Source organism: Anabrus simplex, chromosome X (assembly GCF_040414725.1).
Source record: "Anabrus simplex isolate iqAnaSimp1 chromosome X, ASM4041472v1, whole genome shotgun sequence".
NCBI classification, from domain to species: domain Eukaryota; kingdom Metazoa; phylum Arthropoda; class Insecta; order Orthoptera; family Tettigoniidae; genus Anabrus; species Anabrus simplex.
The window spans coordinates 187,016,110-187,036,105 of record NC_090279.1 but is presented as its reverse complement, the minus strand read 5'-3'; the positions used below and the strand labels follow the sequence as shown (position 1 = coordinate 187,036,105).

Genomic DNA, 19,996 nt, shown 5'->3' with positions numbered 1-19,996 from the left:
TAAAATGCATAATAGTTAAAATAGTAGATCAAGTGGGAGTTGTTGGAAACATATACCATCCTCGGTATTTAAACTGTGATAGTACATGCAGAATCAAAAGATTATAGAATTACCGGACAAGTTGGCTGTGCGGTTAGGCACGCCCAGCTGTGACCTTGCATTCGGGAGATAGTGGGTTTGAATCTCACTGTTGGCAGCCCTGAAGATGGTTTTCCGTGATGTTACACCAGGCAGATGCTGGGGCTACACCTTAAGGACACAGCCACTTCCCACTGGTAGTCCTTTCCTATCCCATCGTCATCATAAGACCTCTCCGTGTCGGTGCGACGTAAAGCAAATTGGTAAAAAAAAGAAAAAAAGGAAAAAATAGAATTCAGACTCGAAATGTTCATCTCTTTCATATTCCAGGAGGCGAGCTTGGGAAAAAGCTGAAGGGGGTTTTATTCATGAAAATACCTGTCGACCGGAGAATTCGAATACCACTTCCAAATGTTAGCAATTTCTGAAATATGTGTAGGAACTACAGTGTCCAGTTGAGTATGAGTGCTTCCACTTGTGTGGTAGACCTCACTGTCATCTTTCCCGTACTGTCTTTCATGGTCATTATTTGTTCTCTTCCGACCTTTATCCTCGGATGAGGGGTTGATATTTTATTGTTTTATCCCTTAATATAATAATGATGATAATAATAATAATAATAATAATAATAATAATAATAATAATAATAATAATAATAATAATAATAGGAAGAAGAATAAGCAGCAGCTTACCCAGAAGACTACTGTTCGAATTACGACAAATGCCTGTGGGATTTTAAAAAGAAATTACATGCTCTATTGGTTCTGGTTCCTGAAGCTTAGATCACAGTATCAGCAGTTATTTAGAACTACAACTTAAAAAATACTTGTTCAATATCTGTAGATGTTAAGATACGCCGAGGTGTCAAAATTTTGTCCAACGACAGTTCTTTGAAATATTCATGGAATTTCTAATTCATTTAATGAAAATGTTCGTCACAGTTTTGAGATTGTTATTTTTTGTATGCTGATTAGGTAATGCATGATTGCATTGTCCTTCAATTTTCCTTGTATTATGGTACTGCACAGTTAATTTTAAAATCTTCTCAGCGGTAAAAGAACGTTAAAAGAACAGTTAAAGCGATCTATAGCGAACTTAACTACCTCTGGAATCAATTACTCTTTTTGACATTTTGGATGAATCAAGTTTAAATAATAAAATATCCAGATAACCCAATTGTGATTGGGAATAAAATATACAAAAGTTTCCCAGCGTGCTCCTCAGCCCCCCGGTTGGTAATGTAGATGCAAAAATACTTTTGTATTGGTAGAGTTAAGAACTATGATGAAAAATGTCCTCTTTGTTCTTTCTTTCCTCGTGTTATTATCTCTTCTTTTTTAAATCTTTCTTTTCCCTGTTTGTGGGGGTTGCTGGGCACCCCCACGATAATTTGGGGGACCCTCTGTGGGTGGGAGACGCAGACAAAGGATACACCCACGGTATCCCCTGCCTGTCGTAAGAGGCAACTAAAAGGGACGACCAAGGGGATGATGACATTAGAACCATGAGATTACTTGTCTTAAGTACAGTTACGTGCTGAACACCATGGGTCGCCGTTACTTGCGACTAGTACCGCCTTGCGAGGAAAACTATGGGTCTGCGTTACATGGGAGCAGTACCATTATGCGAGGAACATTATGGGTCTGGGAGTTGCTTGTGATGTTATCGTGTGCGTTCCATCGGTCGGTTCCAATGTGAGTCAGAATAGGCTTGCTTTACCTATGAGTAGTACCACTGTATGAGAAACACCATGGGTCTACGTTGCATGTGTTTAGTACCACTATGTGAGAAATACCACGGGTTTGGTTGGCGCCCATGATTAGTACCACTGTGTGAGGAAAACCATGGGTCTGCGTTGCCTGAGAGTAGTACCACTGTATGAGAAACGCCGTGGGTCTACGTTGCCTCTGTTTAGTACCACTGTGTGAGAAACACCACGGGTTTGTTGTTGCCTGAGAATAGTACCACTGTGTAAGGAACACCTCGGGGTTGTGTTGCCTGAGAATAGTACCACTGTGTGAGGAACACCTCGGGTTTGTGTTGCCTGAGAATAGTACCACTGTGTGAGGAACACCTCGGGTTTGTGTTGCCTGAGAGTAGTACCACTGTGTGAGGAACACCTCAGGTTTGTGTTGCCTGAGAATAGTACCACTGTGTGAGGAACACCTCGGGTTTGTGTTGCCTGAGAATAGTACCACTGTGTGAGGAACACCTCGGGTTTGTGTTGCCTAAGAGTAGTACCACTGTGTGAGGAACACCATGGGTTTGTGTTGCCTGTTGGCGTTACCACAATGTGGGTCCAGTAGCAGCGATTGAGAATTAGAAGGGGGGGGGGGGGCAAAAATGTTCAAACTACAAAACGTTCTCGAGTTTGTCGGATATAGCGGGCGGGCTTACAATATATCAAAACCAACAAGAAAAAAGCTACAAAGTGGTAAGTTTTTTGATACTCTCTGAGCGAATTTCGACGGAGGGGTAAAGGTTAACAGTTTAGTAACTTAAGTGCGGTAATAAATGTTATTGTTTTTACGTCCCGCTAACTACTTTTGACGGTTTTCAGAGAAGCTAAGGTGCTGGAATTTAGCCCCGCAGGAGTTCTTTTGCGTGCCAGTAAATCTACCGATACGAGGCTGACGTATTTGAGCACCTTCAAATACCACGGATTTAGCCAGAATCGAACCTGCCAAGTTCTCCACTATTTCCGTCTGAGCCACTCAGCCCGGCCAATAATAGCTTTTGTGTGTGTGTGTGTGTGTGTGTGTGTGTGTGTGTGTGTGTGTGTGTTGAGATTATGATTCAATAAAATACAATACAACTTTCACCAAAGGAACAATAATTACACACGAATTACAATTAAATAGAAGTACGACGTGATTATACAATTACAAATCATTTAGTATTTGAGCACACACTAAGAAACTAACACACACTAAAGAGACTGCCAGAGTGACGAATGCGCGCGGCAAGCGGGTGAATCGTACATACCCATCTCACTTGGCAAATACGTTGGTGGAGTCATAAGTCATGGCAGCTATTTTTTTTTTTTTTCTCGCGAACAAGAGATAAGACGGAAAATCTAAGATATACATTTGGAAACGTACGGTATGTACTCGAGTATGATTCCACTAGATGGTGTACCTATATAAACAACAGTGTGGGTCTAAGCATGCCCCCAAGTTCAGTGCGTGAGTGAGAGCGTCACAAAACGGAAGTCAACAAGCAGGAGCAACGATCTGAGCCCATGTGACAATGATCTAATCCCCAAAGTCAAGAAGCCATTACGTGGACAACGGTTTGCTAACAAAGAGGACATCGTAACAACATTTTGGTGAGAGGAGTCACGCGTTAGCGATACACATTCAGCGAATGGTATACAGCGCCTGCCCGACCGCTGACAACGCAGAGTGGAAAGCTTGGGTGATTATTTCGAAGGTCTGTAACCAGTGGAGACCTGTCCTTTGTACGTAGTCTTGTGTATTTGCTGTCTATACCACAATAAAACAATGTTTACCAATGGGCTGTGTTCTGTCACTTTCCTGCGAGAATCTCCTGAAGTCTTCAGGCACTGTGCATAAGTACATTCCCTATATTCCCAAATGCATATCATAGACTTTACGTGTTAAAGTTACCATAACTTACGACTCGACCATCATGTGCACACACACACACACACACACACACACACACACACACACACACACCTGCTACCCTTTCTCACAACACACGCAAAGTCTCCACTACTTGTTGTGGCGCTATACAAATTTGTTAGCCACAACAAACGACATTTTATGCGTGTTTCCGCTGACAATTTTGTTAATAATTAAAGAAAATAAAGGAAAGAATTAGCTGATAAAACAACAGGGCTTGTACAAATGGCTGTTCTTTTTTTTAAAAAATCCCACAATTCGTATTCTTTGCCGACTAAAATGGAATAAACATGTTGTCTCCACAAAGTGGGAGGGGGGAAGACTGATCGCCGCTACTGCGTGGGTCTACATTGTCTATGATTTGTACCGCTATGTGAGGGTCTGCGTTACCTGTGAGCGGTGCCATTAGGTGTGACATATACCATGGGTCTGCATTACCAGTGATTGTTGTTGTGAGGGGGCCGGTGACCTGGATTTTGGACCCCTTTGGACAACAAGCATCATTTCTGAAAATAAGGAATTGGATCCACTGACTGTTTAGGATTCATGGTCTTTTTTCATCATGATACGTTTTAGATTCTAGTCAGCAGATACATTTTGAAGTTGTTATTATCGTGTCATTCCATTGCACCTCGTACCATTAAGGACGGGCGACCTAGATTTTAGGCCCCTTTAAACAGCACACATCATAAAAATTTTGGGGGGAGAGGGGGGAGGTTGCTCGAGCACCGTAGCACCCCTTCTTGTATCCACTCTGGAAAACGTTCGACGTAAACAAACGTTCGCTGCGGCTATATTCCTATTGTGCAGTAAAAGGAAAGGCATTCATTAAGATATACAAAGACCTTGTTCACTTCTTCCACTTGAGAAGAAAAGGTATCTTTATTTCTCACATGTTGTGGTCATCTGTTATTGCATAACTCTCAGTTGTGGGAAGCGTTCAGTTAATGATATTCGGCAAGGTCAGAAGTGGGATTGGTTTTAATAGAGATTGCGTGAATGTCCTTGCAGCTAGAAACTTGTCACTTCTCCTGACATAAATATTTAACATTGTGTTGTGTGAACGATTTACAAACCAACGTAGTGTTCTCTGACAGTCATGAATAGATGTATTATGTTCATACCTGAGCAATGCTGCTTACGCAGTGTTCCATAGAACTTCACGGGTAGGAGTTCAGTTAGAGGGAAAGTGAGTTCGCTTCGAGAGCAAGCTACCTTTCCAATTTATCGGAACAATTCGTTTAAAGTGCCTTCAACACCTAAAATAGGCTGGGTGAAGGGGGAAGCTCGTTAAGTCGGACACGAGATTACGGAGAAAACATTTACTCTTACTTGCTCTTACATTGTTAAACATCTGGTAAGTCGAATCTGTTAGTAAATGTGCATCGTAGTTTATGGTACAGTAACCTCAAGTCTCACCGTAGCTGTAATGAAAATATTATTTTTATTAATTATTTTTTCTTACTACAACTTCCCAATGAGGAGCCTGCCACAAACAAAGTATATCAATTACACAGTATTTTGTCTTCAAGGTTTGCTAGTATGCCAAATGGAAATATCCATCATAAGGCTCCGGAATAACTTGGGAACGAATTTGGAATATGGCATGATGTATGGTTCTTCAAATGTTATATACATGGTTGCGGAGTATGGTTACTGAACCTCGTATTGCGGCGATAGCGATGGTGTGAAGTCGTGTCTAATCCCATACCTGAACAAGAAATACAGTTAAACTTCTATAACTCGAACTTCGGTAACTTAAATTTTCTAAATTTGTTTCCCGATGGAATCCTATATAATTCATGTGTTATATAGTTTCGGTAACTGTTCTATTTCTCGAATTCTTCGATATCTCGAAGGATATTTCAAGCCCAAGAGTGAATTTTTATCTTTCTGTAACTCGGAAGTATTTGCAGAACATTACGCTTATGCGTACCTGATTATCTTCTTCCGCTTTTCCCTCATCTTGTGGGATGGCGGGTGCGACCTGTCGCTCATATGTGGATATGGTCCTGTTTTGAGGCCGAATGCCCTTCCTGACGCCAACTTTATATGGAGGGATGTAACCACTATTTTATGTTTCTGTGGGGGTTGTCTGAATATGAAAAGTAGAATGTTAGGACAAACACAACCAGTTCGCGGGCCAGAAGAATTAATTACACACCGACCCAGCCGGGAATCGAACCTTTGATCCTCTGAACGGAAGGTCTCAATGCTGACCATTGAACGAAGGAGTGGGCCTTCTGCGTACTTGATTATCCCCAGATAAAATTAGTTCTTGTAGGACAACCTAAACTTAAATCGTCGCATTATACAAGAGCCCTAACTTCGCCACTTAATAAATAAATAAATAAATAAATAAATAAATAAATAAATAAATAAATAAATAAATAAATAAATAAATAAATAAAATTAAACATCTGCATTTTAGTCACTAGCCGTATGAACTTTGCGAAGTTGACTAGCCACCCACGACAGTAGCTTAAAACCTTTCTTTAGGCCACTTCGCAACCCTCAGCAAGCGGTTGACAGTACGGGGCGACAGTCCTCAGTTGGCGAGGACACATATGGTGCTGTACAGAATGTTGTAGAGAGCACACTGTTACAGAGAAAACAACGCAGGAAAATTCCAGATATTTTCAAAAAAAAAAAAAAAAAAGAATTTCTAAGTGTTCTAAAATGAAAATATTTCTTCTTACGTAAATAAAGCTTTTAATACAATATTGAATAATATTAATATTTTAGATGTTGAAAAGACAGAACAGTGTCAAAAAAAAATGTGGAGCCGCAGTAGTATGTCGGTTTTTTTATACCTCGATTTTTTGATAATTCGAAGTATTTTAGCCTCCGCATGTACTTCGAGATATCGAAGTTCGACTGTACACTAATTAAAAAAAATTTAATATCAGTCCTGGAATAAAAAACTGGAACAGGTGGTTCATTTCAAGATATTGTTTTTAGGATGTCTATTCTTCCAAGATAAGCCAGTCCTGTGGTGTAAGCGGATAGCGTGCCTGCCTCGTACCTGGAGGTTCCGCGTTCAATTCCCGGCCAGGTCAGGGATGGCTCGAGATCCTCTTACAATTGAGGAGCTACCTGACGGTGACATAGCGGCCCCGGTCTCGCAAGCCAACAATAACGGCCGAGAGGATTCGTTGTGCTGACCACACGACATCTCGTATTACAGGCTTTTGGGCTCGGTAGCGATCACTTCGGGATTATTCTCCCAAGATAGTTGTATACTAAGTGAAATTGAATCAAAGTACAGCAAAGCTGATGCAGTGAGCTTGCTGTTGCGATCAGCAGTATTCTGTAAGAAAAAACAATCTGTTTTAAGTGTAAGTAAATGAAACCTGGGTGGATTCAGGATGCCTTATCATATAGTAAGTTGGAAGTAACAGACATGAACGTAGTGAGCATGATTTTGGATAGGCTGGTGGGAACAATGGCAGGAGGATATTCGGAATGAAAAGCTAAGTTAGGAATGAACTCAATGGGATGAAGCTGTACGCATAAACCGGCCTCGGTAGTGGGATCTTGCGGGGTGAATGGAGGACGAGGAGGATAGGTTACCTAGGAGAATAATGGACTCTGTCATTGAGGATAAGAGGAGCAGAGAGAAACGAAGATGATGGTTAATTTATGACGGCCGGATGCTCTTCCTGACACCAATCCTATGGGGAGGAATGTAATCACTAGTGCGTGTTTCTATGATGGTTGGTATTGTCGTGTTTTGTCTGATTATGGAGAGGAGAGTGTTGGGACAAACACATACACCCAGTCTCCGAGCCAAAAGAATTCACCAGACGTGATTAAAATCTTTGACGCGGCCGAGAATCGATCCCGAGACTCCTCTGAACCGAAGGCCTCAACGCTGGCCCTTCAGCCAAGGATCCGGAAGTGCACTATTAAAAGATGAGAGATGTTCTCATTCAGGATTTTAACCACTGTATTTTGTAAAGTGAGCTCAATTATTTGTGTATACATTTTAATTACAATCGAATTATTCCTCTGTGGGTGGGGTTGGTAGAATAACACCCTCCGTATCCCTTGCCTGTTGTAAGATGCCACTGAAAGGGGCCCCAGGTGCTCTCAACTTGGGAGCGTGGATTGGCAACCACGGGGCGGTTATCTCAGTCTTGGCATTGCTTCTACTTACTTTTGCCAGACTCCTCACTTTCATCTATCCTGTCCGATCTCTCTTGATCAACTCTTGCCCATTTCGACCCCGGCAGGAGTCTTACACTTTCACGCTCTTCGTGGCCCTTGTCTTTCTTTGGCCGATACCTTCATTTTCGAAGTGTCAGATTCCTCTCTGGTTAATATTAATTGAGGATGGTCGCCCATTTGTACTTCCTCCTTAAACAGTAATCACCACCACAACCACTTACAATTTGAGAATATTTGAATCAGTGGTTCTGATGGTTGGAGTGCAATTTTGGATCAGGACAATCCGATATGTAGGTAAGTTAGTGCTTAAATGGGTTAAATAAAATGTGCAAACTTGTCATTGCATCATGCACAAGTGTTACTTAATTTGGATGACCAATTTATTAAGGACTTTGGGTTAGCGGCCCTGAAAGGCTATATGCTTGTCCTATAAGGAGTTCCTCACGGGTTTCAAAATATCGATTGATACGATTTTTACCGAGCAATATGGTATACTAATCCTTTCTAGACAATATATTTTACACGACGCTTGTAGTTGTTACCAACACTTATCATGCAAGCCTTGTCTTTATGGCAGCCTCCAGATGAGGGAAGCAGAAATAAATGCATTTCAAGTATTAAAAATATTATACTACAGAATTAAGGACGGATAAATGGTGAGTTCATTGAGATCCGGGGACAGTTTACAGCCGATACCCAGAATCTTAGATTAGAGGGGAAACGATTTTCAAGTCTTAAGTAATATTGTAAGCTACATTTCTCATGAATTAAAAAAACCGAACTTGCATCGTCAGGTATCACGCATTGTAATCATTTAAAGAGATGAGATGTCCACGTTTTATACTGAAGCAAAGTGATTATGACTCACCAGCACAGTACCTGACAAGAATAAGCGGACAACGCTTTGATGACTCGTTTTCTGGACCAAGAGAATTTCAATCAAAACATAAACGATTCTGTCCACAACAACCAAAAGTTTTAATTGAAATTTCCCCCCCTTCATTTTGGAATATCTTAAGCTTGCTAACTCCCACTACTTAAAATGACTCGTAGTTTGCATCTGTCTTACGTCCAAATGAATTCGCCATTGAGAGCAATTGGAGCTGCTTGTCAGCTTTTACACAGCCTTGTCCGTGAGTTAGCGATAACTGTGTAACAAGCATGAAGGTGACACAGGTGTATTGAACTTGTGTCTATTGATTAAGTGACTGGTTGCTTCTAAGGCAAGGCGTGTCTCCGGTTTTTCGAACTACTACTTTTGCACGTGTTCATTCTGTAAGGAAAGCAGTTTTAAGAAAAGTTTTCCATTAAACATGATTGGATTTTTAATTGCATGTTGATACGCTACAAGGTAAAAAGGAAAGAAACTCTTGCACAAAGAAGACATTTTATTATATGTCGGTCTGAAATGTGCTTGCGTACGCAGTGCTGTCACTTCCCTTTAAAACAATAATCATGGCTTATTGAACAAATAATTTTCTTCGCGAGTTTTCCGCTTTATGTTCGGAAAACAGCACCATCCGCCCCATTGTTCCAACAACTGTACTAAGTGTATTTTCTCAAGTAAGTTTCCAGATCATCATTATCATCACTGTTCTGCCATATGGCAGGTCTTCACATGGCAGCTCTCCACGCAATCCTGTCTCTTGCCACCCTCTTTGTTTCCTCATACTTGTATTCTATCCTGATACTGTCCAGCATCTGATATCTTCTCCGTCCCCTTTGTCTTTTGACATTTACCGTTCCTTCTATAGCATCTATAAGCAAGCAATCTCTCCTCATCCAATGACCAATTCAACTGTGCTTTCTCTTCTTGATTACTTTTAATATATATCTCTCTTCCCCATCTCTTCTCAAGACTTCTTCATTCTTTACTTTTTCTACCCGTTGTATACTTTCCATTCTCCTCCAAATCTACTTCTCAAATGCTTCCAGCCTTCTTTCCTCTTCTTCTCTCAATGTCCATGTCTCAGCTCCATGAACCCAGGGCCTCCGGGTAAGAGGCAGGCACGCTACCCCTACACCGCGAGACCGGCTAGCAAAAATAAATAAATAAATAAATAAATAAATAAATAAATAAATAAATAAATAGCCAAATGAAGCGGTGTAGAGAGAACTGGAATCTATCACAGATACTGTACAGAAAAAGAATATCTCTTTCTTTCTTTCTTTCTTTCTTTCTTTCTTTCTTTCTTTCTTTATTTATTTATTTATTTATTTATTTATTTATTTTTATTATGTCACATTATGAGGATACCAGGAACCAGATCACAAAAAAAAACCCTCTGGAATCTGAAGCAACAAGTAGGATGGATTAAGGAAATTAGAGTGCCGGGGACGGTTGAGGCGCTGGGTTTTTGACTCCAACTTGACAGGTTCGATTCTGGCTTAGTCCGCTGATGTTTCGAAGGTGCTCAAATATAGTACTCGGCCTCGTGTCGGTAGATCTACTGGCACGAAAAAGAAATCCTGCGCGACTAAATTCCGGCACCTCTGCATCTCCGGAAACCTTAAAAGTAGTTAGTGAGACGTAAAGCCAATAAAATTATTATTATTAAGAAAATTAGAGATGATATGGAAGAACTAGAAATAATTTTGGACGATTTGCAAAACAAAAGAGAAAATTTAAAGAAATAAAAATCATAAAAATGAGATGTATACCAAAAATACATAAACGGCACCATGACAAGGGTATTTACAGATGGGGAACGATAGAAAAGATCAGAACGAATGAAAATCTACTGAGTAATTCGGAAACCTAAATAAATAAATAAATAAATAAATAAATAAATAAATAAATAAATAAATAAATAAATAAATGTCTCAACAGGTCTGGTGGTTATTTTATAGGTACGAAATATTCTACTATACTTTTCTGGTAGGGGAAGCGGTTTTATTTGACTCTCTTTTATAGAATCAATAGCGTAAAGATAAAAAAATCATCCAGGAAGATTTCTCATAACTCGGCAGATATGTAGAATTACTTCTCTACCAAAGTGATTTACATGCTTCCACGTGCAGAAAACTGGACACTCTTATTATTTCACCGCCCAAAAACACAATTCTGAATAAATCTCTGATTGCAAGATTCCGTAAAATAAGTTCATATCGTCGTCTCGGGAAGCCTGGTGGTTTAGTGAGTTACAGTAGCGGAGAAAACCTCGGTAGGCACATTCCTTGTAGAATGGAGTCCAGTTCAACGGACAGGAAGAGAGACTGGAAAGCTAGTCTCGACAAAAAGTGACAGAGATCGTTTGCAGTTCCATTAACAAGGGCATGGTGCGTGCATATATGGATATGATCTCAGACAAGAAGGCAAAAACAAGTGAGCTTGTGCAGAGATCTCGTCACTCTACACTCGTATGTTATTACTTCTTAAAACTTCCAACACTGTCCAAGGCTACTGGAAATATTGTTCAGCAAGATCTAATGAAAACTCTCGATGATTCTGTGTTATTTTACAAGTATCAAACCGATAGCCCCGGAAAAATTTTTGAACCAGCATTCTCTACAAATATGATTTTTTTTTAAGAATACATTACATCTAGTCTAGTAAAATCGTCCTGAATGTAGGAGTTTGCTGCGCAAAAGGTCCGGTAGCTTTTATTTTTTGATATGTTGTTAGTATTGAGCCTCTAACGTAAAATCGAAGTTATCGACCTTGAACTTTGAACCATATAATATTTGCTCTAAATACCTTCGTTTTTGAGATATTTAACAAAATTCGACGAAAAGTCAAAACTTGAGCAACTTTTGGTTGAAAACGTGATTGATTGAAAGCCTATATCCCAATCAGTATGTAAGCTACAGAGCGGAATTTGGGCTCAAACTGCAGCAAATTTACTATACTTTAAATATGGAATGAATTATGTTTTGTGTCAGACCAGTTGTACAGAAAATATAACATTTGAAGAACCATACATCATGCCATATCCCAAATGCATTGCAGATTTTTTCCTGAACCTTGTGGTGGTTATTTCTGGCACACTAGCAAACTCACCAGTAACTTAGAAGACAAAATACTTTGCATTCGACATACTTTGCCCTTGTGGCAGCCTCCTCATGGGGGAAGTTGTATTAATAATAAAAATAATAAATACAAAGGAAAGGTAAAAGAACAAATGTTTTTCCAATGCCAAAGGGCGCTTGGTGACGCCCCAAGGTTGGATTTTACATTACAGGCTCCACACTAACAACATATCAAAAAATCAAAACTACCCGGCCTTTTACAAACTAAAATGTATAATTTTACTGGACAAAATACTTTGTAGTCGACATACTTTGTCCTTGTGGCAGCCTCCTCATGGGGGAAGTTGTATTAATAATAAAAATAATAAATACAGAAAAAAGGTAAAGAAAAGCAAATGTTTTGCCAAGGGGCGCGTGGTGGCGCCCCGAGGTTGGAGGAGGCGTGAATATCGAATTGGCTCAGCTCCTGGCGTTCCGCCCACATGATCGATGTTCGATTCACGGTCGATCCTGGGCTTGGGATTTTCACATGACGTCGGGAATGTCATCGGGCTTTAAACTACTAGCCAAAATTAAAATGATCCTAGAAATACCGAGGAAAATCTTAAGAATGTTGAGTACATCTTGTCGGAGTCAGCCGTAATTCATTTCAGTATTAGCTTTATTCCCGTGGTGTTTCTCGGGCTTATGTTTGCTTGGTACAACTCATTCATACCACAACCACCACTTCCGTTTTGCTGTGCACCGGTGCCACTCAACCGTTTAGAATTCGAGTGGGCGTCCAGCAAGGTTTAACTTTATCACCATTGCTCTTCTTTCTCCACGTGGGCTATGTGACTGCAGATACACAGACCACTCAGCTATGGTCTTTGCTTTATGCTGATGATATGATAGCTAGTGACTCTCGGAACACAAATAACGTGTTAACCAGTGGAAAGAAAGGCTGGATACATTCGGATTGTTATTTTAACTCCTCTCAGACTGAATGTTTGGAATGTGGCACCCAGACAAACGGCACAATTCCTGCCAATGAAATCTCTTATGAAGTTCTGCGAGTTCAGATATCTTGGTTCTCGCCTGTCAGCAGATGGTGGCACACTCCAGGACGTTCAAGCTCGAGTGAACGCTGCCTGGCTTAAATGACAGGCGTCGTCTGTGACAGGTACATACTCTGCATCTGATGTGAAAGGTATACCGCATGTAGTAGCTCTCTTGTGGTCATAGACACAAGACATGAGCAGATGATGCTAAGATGGTCACTGGGGGTCACGCGGCTCCATCACATCAGAAATGAAGCCATTCAGGCCTCTTTCAAAGTCGCTCCGACACAGAACAAGATGCGAGAAACAAGGCTTCGCTGGTATGGATACGTGGTCCGAGTTGATCTAACATCCATTGCGCAGCAACATCTCGCACAACCCTGATGGACGGAGACTCGGAGGATAAGGAAGGAAACGCTGGATGGACTATGAACGTGAGGATGTGGGTGTACGACCTGCTGAGACCATAGATCAGATGAAGTAGAAGGACGTTGTGGACTGGCGGACCTCGCATCTTGACGGGAAAACGCCAAGGAAGAAGTCATTGTGAATATTTTTGTGAAGTGCAGATGACTGTTGAAATGAGAAGGAAATGTGAACAAGGAGAACAAAATGGAAATGAGTGGGGAAATGAGACTCCTTTCACCTCAGACATCCTGATATCGCTGAGCCGGAAAAAACAAAACAAAAAACGTGGTGGTCTATAATGTCCAAAGTCCATGTAAATGAACAATAATAATATTACACAGACTTCTTCTTCCTTCTCCTCTTCTTCTTCTTCTTCTTCTTCTTCTTCCTCCTCCTCCTAGGGTCCGCCTGTCTGCACTTCGCTCTCCATCGCTTCGGGACCTTGACGTCAACTGGAGTGATGCCCACCAAGCACATGTCCTCCCGTAGTGCGTCAAGCCAACTCTTCCTTGGCCGTCCCTCTGGTCGACTATTTATTTATTGAGATGTGCAGGCACTCATCTCCGCTGCATGGCATTGCTGTGACTAAGGTTTCAGCAGCTAGTTAGAGAATAAAACTATTAATAGTGAGCAACCCAAATAGAGTATGTACCTCTAATCTCTTCTTTCTGAAATTATTCAACTTTTATCAGCAGATTCCAACATTAGTAAAAAATAATTGAACGCAATTAGATTTAATTTGCTATGTTACTCAGTTCTATAAATGCCTACAAAATTAAGTTCCACGCGTGCGAAAGCGGCAAGAACTGTTAGTTAATATAATTCCTCGATGGTGCAGAATGCAAACCTTCAGTGTCAAATTCAACAGGGAAAAATTATTCGGAGTGAAATTGACAAACAATCTTTTTACAACAGATTCAGTGAAACACTTTAAAGGTTTATATGAATTAATACAAAATCTATAAAAATGACATAGGACTCTGCACATCGTAATGCCACCTGGAATTTGGGCACCTTATGTTTTAGCTGCTGTGCTTATTAAAACCTGACGATCGTATCTGTACTGCATCAAGTTTCTAACCTACTGTTCACCACTGACTGTTGAGTTACATTGTCTCTTATTTGCTTGCAGATCTCGCCCCCAGAACAAACCAACTACTTCGGCGCCGACGTCTGTAACACGCCGCCCCGTCGTTCCCGTTTTCAACACAAAGCCACCTACTAAAGAACCTATTAGACGGTCACCCAGGTAAGCTGCGCATTATCTTCTAGTACTCATACAGTTTGAGCATGCCACTTCAAAGATCCACTGATTATTTTACATTCATAATCATTTTTAAAAATCCTAGTCAGTGGATAAATGCTAATTATTTAATTTCGTTTAATCTCATACCACAAGGGGCCGATGGTCTAGATGTAAGGCCCCTTTGGACAACAAGCATCAATACTAGTGCTCGTTTATATAGGGTGTCGGAAAAAATAGCGACCATTTTCACACTAGACAAGGGCTGGGGCTCTACCTTAAGGGGAATCATAATGCTGTATCTCGTCAATGTTCAAAGTAGCCGAATACCGGGCGAGTTGGTCGTGCGGTTAGGGGCGCGCAGCTGTGAGCTCGCATTCGGGAGGTAGTGGGTTCGAATCCCACTGTCGGCAGCCCTGAAGATGGTTTTCCATGGTTTCCCATTTTCACACCAGGCAAATGCTGGGGCTGTACCTTAAGGCCACGGCCGCTCCCTTCCTATTCCTAGGCCTTTCCTGTCGCATCGTCGCCATAACATCTATCTGTGTCGGTGCGACGTAAAGCAAATAGCAAAAAAAAAAAAAAAAAAAAAAAAAAAAGAAAACGAATAACCTAACCTTTTTCTCAGTAGCCATTGAATGCAGAAAGATGATTTTTTTTAAAATATGATAACTCATGTCTTTTGCATACAGTGATGTAGAATAGTTTTAAAATATCTGTCTGTCTGTTAGTCATCAGCCCAGAGGCTGGTTGGATCCTCAAATAGCAACACCAACGGTTATGCGGTTATAAGGAAACCCCAAAAACCAATCCCAATGGCAGCACCAAAATGAGGCGTACTAGGGAATATGAGGAGTGAGGTAGTTTGCCATTGCTTTCCTGACTGGGTCAGAAAGTACTATTGCAGCACGACTGACCCTATGGGCAGCACCTTTCATAACACTCAGATGCACTAGTCATGCTCGGAATGTCATTACTCAGCACCACCCATACCCCAACAACTTCCATATTGTCACAGCCATGGATGAGACTGGGACTTCGGTGGAAGCTACACTTTACTCTGGCCTGTGCCAAGAGATGGATCTTTAAAATATATGCTACGAAAAAAGTAATGTTTTTTAAAATTATTCCCCAATTTTAGTTTTTCTGCACATATTATAACAAACTATTCAAGAAATATCAACCAAAGTAGATCCCTACTACCACAACAGTATTACAAACATTTAGTAAATATTTTATGTAAATTCACTCAGTAGTTTCTGATAAAAGGGAGCATTTGTTTCAGAAAAAGTGATTTTGAGTAAATTGCATTTAAAAGTAAACGTTTTGGTTAAGCTCGCCTACTGCAGAGTAGAAGCTTTAAATTCCTCCGCCAAAACAACACTGCATCTTGCGATTGCAGCTCAAGCAGGGTGACCCGCTAATCAAACATATATTTATCTTCAGAACACGCCGAACCGCAGCCTTCTGGAGTGAAGAGTCCGTAAGATATGTGTATATCAGTGATACATTGAACAAAACGTGTCTTGAAATAGAAGTGCACCAATGTATGAAATGCATTATTTAAAATAGTAAATATTCGAATATTTTAATGAAATAAATGCCACATTAAACTGAATGATTCACACGTTAATAGAATGAAAGCCGGGCTGAGTGGCTCAGACGGTTAAGGCGCTGGCCTTCTGACCCCAACTTGGCAGGTTCGATCCTGGCTCAGTCCCATGCTATTTGAAGATGCTCAGATACGTCAGCCTCGTGTCGGTAGATTTACTGTCACGTAAAAGAACTCCTGCGGGACTAAATTCCGGCACCTTGGCGTTTCCGAAAACCGTAAAAGTAGTTAAGGGAATGTAAAGCAAACATTATTATTATTGTTATTATTATTATTATTATTATTATTATTATTATTATTATTATTATTATTATTATTATTATTATGTAAGAATGTGAAAATGTCAAAATTTGTCCATTTGGACCTTGACGACTTTTCTTTAGGTCAGAGTCGATTCTTCGCCAATCCTAGCTCTGCCTTATCATGTCATCACCATAAGACCTGTCTTGGTGCGACGTAAAACATACAGCAATAAAATAAATAAATTAATTAATTAATTAATTAATTAATTTCGTGTGGCTATTTCTAGCCGAGTGCAGTCCTTGTAATGCAGACCCTCCGGTGAGGGTGGGCGGCATCTGCCATGTGTAGGTAACTGCGTGTTATTGTGGTAGAGGATAGTGTTATGTGTGGTGTGTGAGTTGCAGGGATGTTGGGGACAGCACAAACACCCAGCCCCCGGGCCATTGGAATTAACCAATTAAGGTTAAAATCCCCGACCCGGCCGGGAATCGAACCCGGAACCCTCTGAACCGAAGGCCAGTACGCTGACCATTCAGCCAACGAGTCGGACAATAAATAAATAACACATGATGAAAGGAATTGGAACAATTAAAATGGAGTTAGGAAGAAACTTCCATCCAGATTCAAATGGGGCAAGTAATGTGATGTTTCACATGTGGCCTGTTGACCCAAATTCCTCGAAAGGAGCCCTCACGACATCTCAATTCATACTTACAGACATGGACAAAAGTATTTATACCCATACCCATCCAATGCAAAATGCTTTATTGCTGGACCAATATAGACTACAGATCAAAATTACAAACCCAAACGTATACCTTGTACATCAGTGGTCATTACAAAGCACAAAATAAACTGGAAGTAAATAACAGTACATAACAAAGCAACAAATGCGTACTCCATGACACTACTTGTCTGGACATAAGTATTCATACCTCACGTGTTAAAATGGGATTTGAACGAGTAAACAGAAACCTATGTTGTTCCGTGGCACTAGTTGTGTAGTAGATATAGACAGAGACGGACTGATCAGCTGGTCAGAGACGGTACTAGTCCAATGGCGAAGAAAACTAGGGAAACGTCTGCTGAAGAGAGACGACTTATTCTACGCCTTCGCCACCAAGGAAAATCGTATTCCGAGATCGGAAACATCATTGAAAGAAGTAAACCAACTGTGCAAAGCATCATACAAAGGTTAAAAGGACAGGATGTTCTTATAAGCAAGAAAAGAAGTGGGCGTCCAAAGAAACTGACCCCACGAGAAGAAAGGTTCATAGTAACCACAATTAAAAAACAACCACACACTACATCTTCGGCAATAGCATCGCAGCTGGCAGAATATTTCCATCATGCAGTGTCACACAAAACAGTAAGGAGGATCCTACATCGTGCTGGGTATCGATCTAGGGTCCCAAGAAAGAAACCGCACATAACGAAAGTGAATCAATGGAAGAGACTACAATTTACAAAAGAATATATGGCGAAAGATAATGCGTTTTGGTCGACAGTGATGTTTACAGATGAGAGTAAATTTAATATTTTCCGAAGTGATGGATGCATTTTAGTGTCGAGATGCCCTAACACAGAGCTCGATGAGCAGAACATCGTTATCACTGTGAAGCATGGCGGGGGTGGGGTTATGGTGTGGGGCTCAATGATCGCTTCAGGTGTCGGGGAGTTGGTATTTATCGAGAGGACTATGGACAGATTTCAATATTTCAACATCCTGAAAGAAAAAGTTCTCAAAAGCGCCGAAAAACTTGGGATTGCTAATTGTTTTTACTTCCAACACGACAATGACCCCCAAACATACAGCAGAAATTGTTTGTTTGTGGGTACTCTACAACACGCCGCACACATTACAAACACCTATTCTATCGCCGGATACCCACCCCATCGAACATCTATGGGGTGAATTGGAGTCCAGACTAAGAAAACACCACATAACAAGTAAAGCACACTTGAAACAGTTACTACAACAAGAATGGCGGAACATTTCATCTGAACTAATATGGAAACTGGTGTTCTCAATGCCCAGCAGGTTAAAAGAAATAATATACAGGAAACGCGCTACTGATCGAGTAGGTAATATCTGTTTCTTCATTGACTTGTGAACTCTTCTGGGATACGGTATGTCCAGACAAGTAGTGTCATGGAGTACGAATTTGTTGCTTTGTTATGTACTGTTATTTACTTCCAGTTTATTTTATGGTTCTTAGAGTACACTGCTGTACAAGGTATGCGTATGGGTTTGTAATTTTGACCTGTACTCCGTATTGGTCCAGCAATAAAGCATTTTGTATTGGATGGGTAGGGGTATGAATACTTTTGTCCATGTCTGTATGTTGTGAAACCCATTCTTCGGCGAATAACCCACCCTTTGTTTCGTAAAATTTCTCAGTCTACAATAGGTCCAGCTTGTGGCACTCTACTGTATCAGGTTAATATTTAAAAATTCAGACAGAAAGACTATATTATTTGTGCAATATATAGAGAGCCCTTCTCTGGTTTGGCAGGAAATGGGAATAAGTGAGGTCTTGAACCACCGTCATATATTTAATCCAGTTGTATATCATCGAGCATGTGACATGGTCCATGTTGTTAATGTGGCATTGGACGTTTGAAGATACTCAGCGATGAGTTGGAAGCGGAAACCTGTGCTGCCTGTATGTGGATCGTGCGCACGTGGCTATGTTTTGTGTCTGTGACCGATAGAGAAAGTTGGTCACTCAAGTAAACCAGAACGCAAGGTCGCTAGGCTCTTTATATTAGTTAATGAAAAGTACGTGTCTGAAAAGGTTTTTCATCTTATCTTAGTATGCACGTTCATCACGGTCAGTGCTTGTAAGGTAGGTCACATACGACTGTGCCGACCACCAGATTCCTCCTAGCTTGTGTTGAAGGTACTCAGCGCTGGCTTTCTGAGGCCAAGTTGACGGGTTCGACCCTGCCTCAGTCCGGTGGTATAAGGTGCCTCTTGTCCGTAAATATTGGCACCTCGGCGTATCCAAAAGTACAAGCGTAAAGCCAATTTTTTTGTGTTAAGGAATTTGACCAATCATAGAGCGCTTGGAACCTAAGACTATGGTGCAGTATTTTTATTTTTATTTTCATTTTCTTCCCAGAACTCCTTCATACATCAGCTAATCGTCTGCCGCTGTTCCTCCGATAACACACTCGGAGGTTGACGTCGAATTTGCAAAAGCGAAAAATCCGCAGAAGTGATCTGTCGCGAGAAGGCCACCCTGTTAGTTATGTCATCTGATTTTCAGTCTTTGTAGATCTCATCGTATCTCTTCCAGATAACCGGTGGTGTGTTTTAATTTGGAGATGTAATCAAAATATTCTTACTTAGGTTATCGTTGTTCATTCTGTGAAGGTGGCGATAGAATTGTAGTCTTCGTCTTTTAATTGTGTGTATAATTTCCTTTATATATTGCGATAGAGGTCTTCATTTTTTCTCTTCAACCAAATGTCTTTATTCTTTTGGGGTCCCAAAAACTTCCTGAGTATTTTCCACTTCCTTTTCGTTCAGCGTTAAACATTCTGACCCATATAATACCTCTGGCTTAATTACAGTTGTGTA

At 40.7% G+C, this 19,996-nt stretch overlaps 1 protein-coding gene across 4 annotated transcripts in view; it reads left to right on the top strand.

Moving 5' to 3' along the window:
* The window catches only part of LOC136886040 (cytospin-A), a 471,506-nt gene that overhangs the window by 249,054 nt on the left and 202,456 nt on the right, over positions 1–19,996 (top strand). For all 4 annotated transcript variants that reach the window (XM_067158760.2, XM_067158757.2, XM_067158759.2 and 1 more), the window contains exon 4: positions 14,445–14,561. In XM_067158760.2, the coding sequence (XP_067014861.2) occupies positions 14,445–14,561 (117 nt within the window). The remainder of the gene's footprint in view (positions 1–14,444; positions 14,562–19,996) is intronic.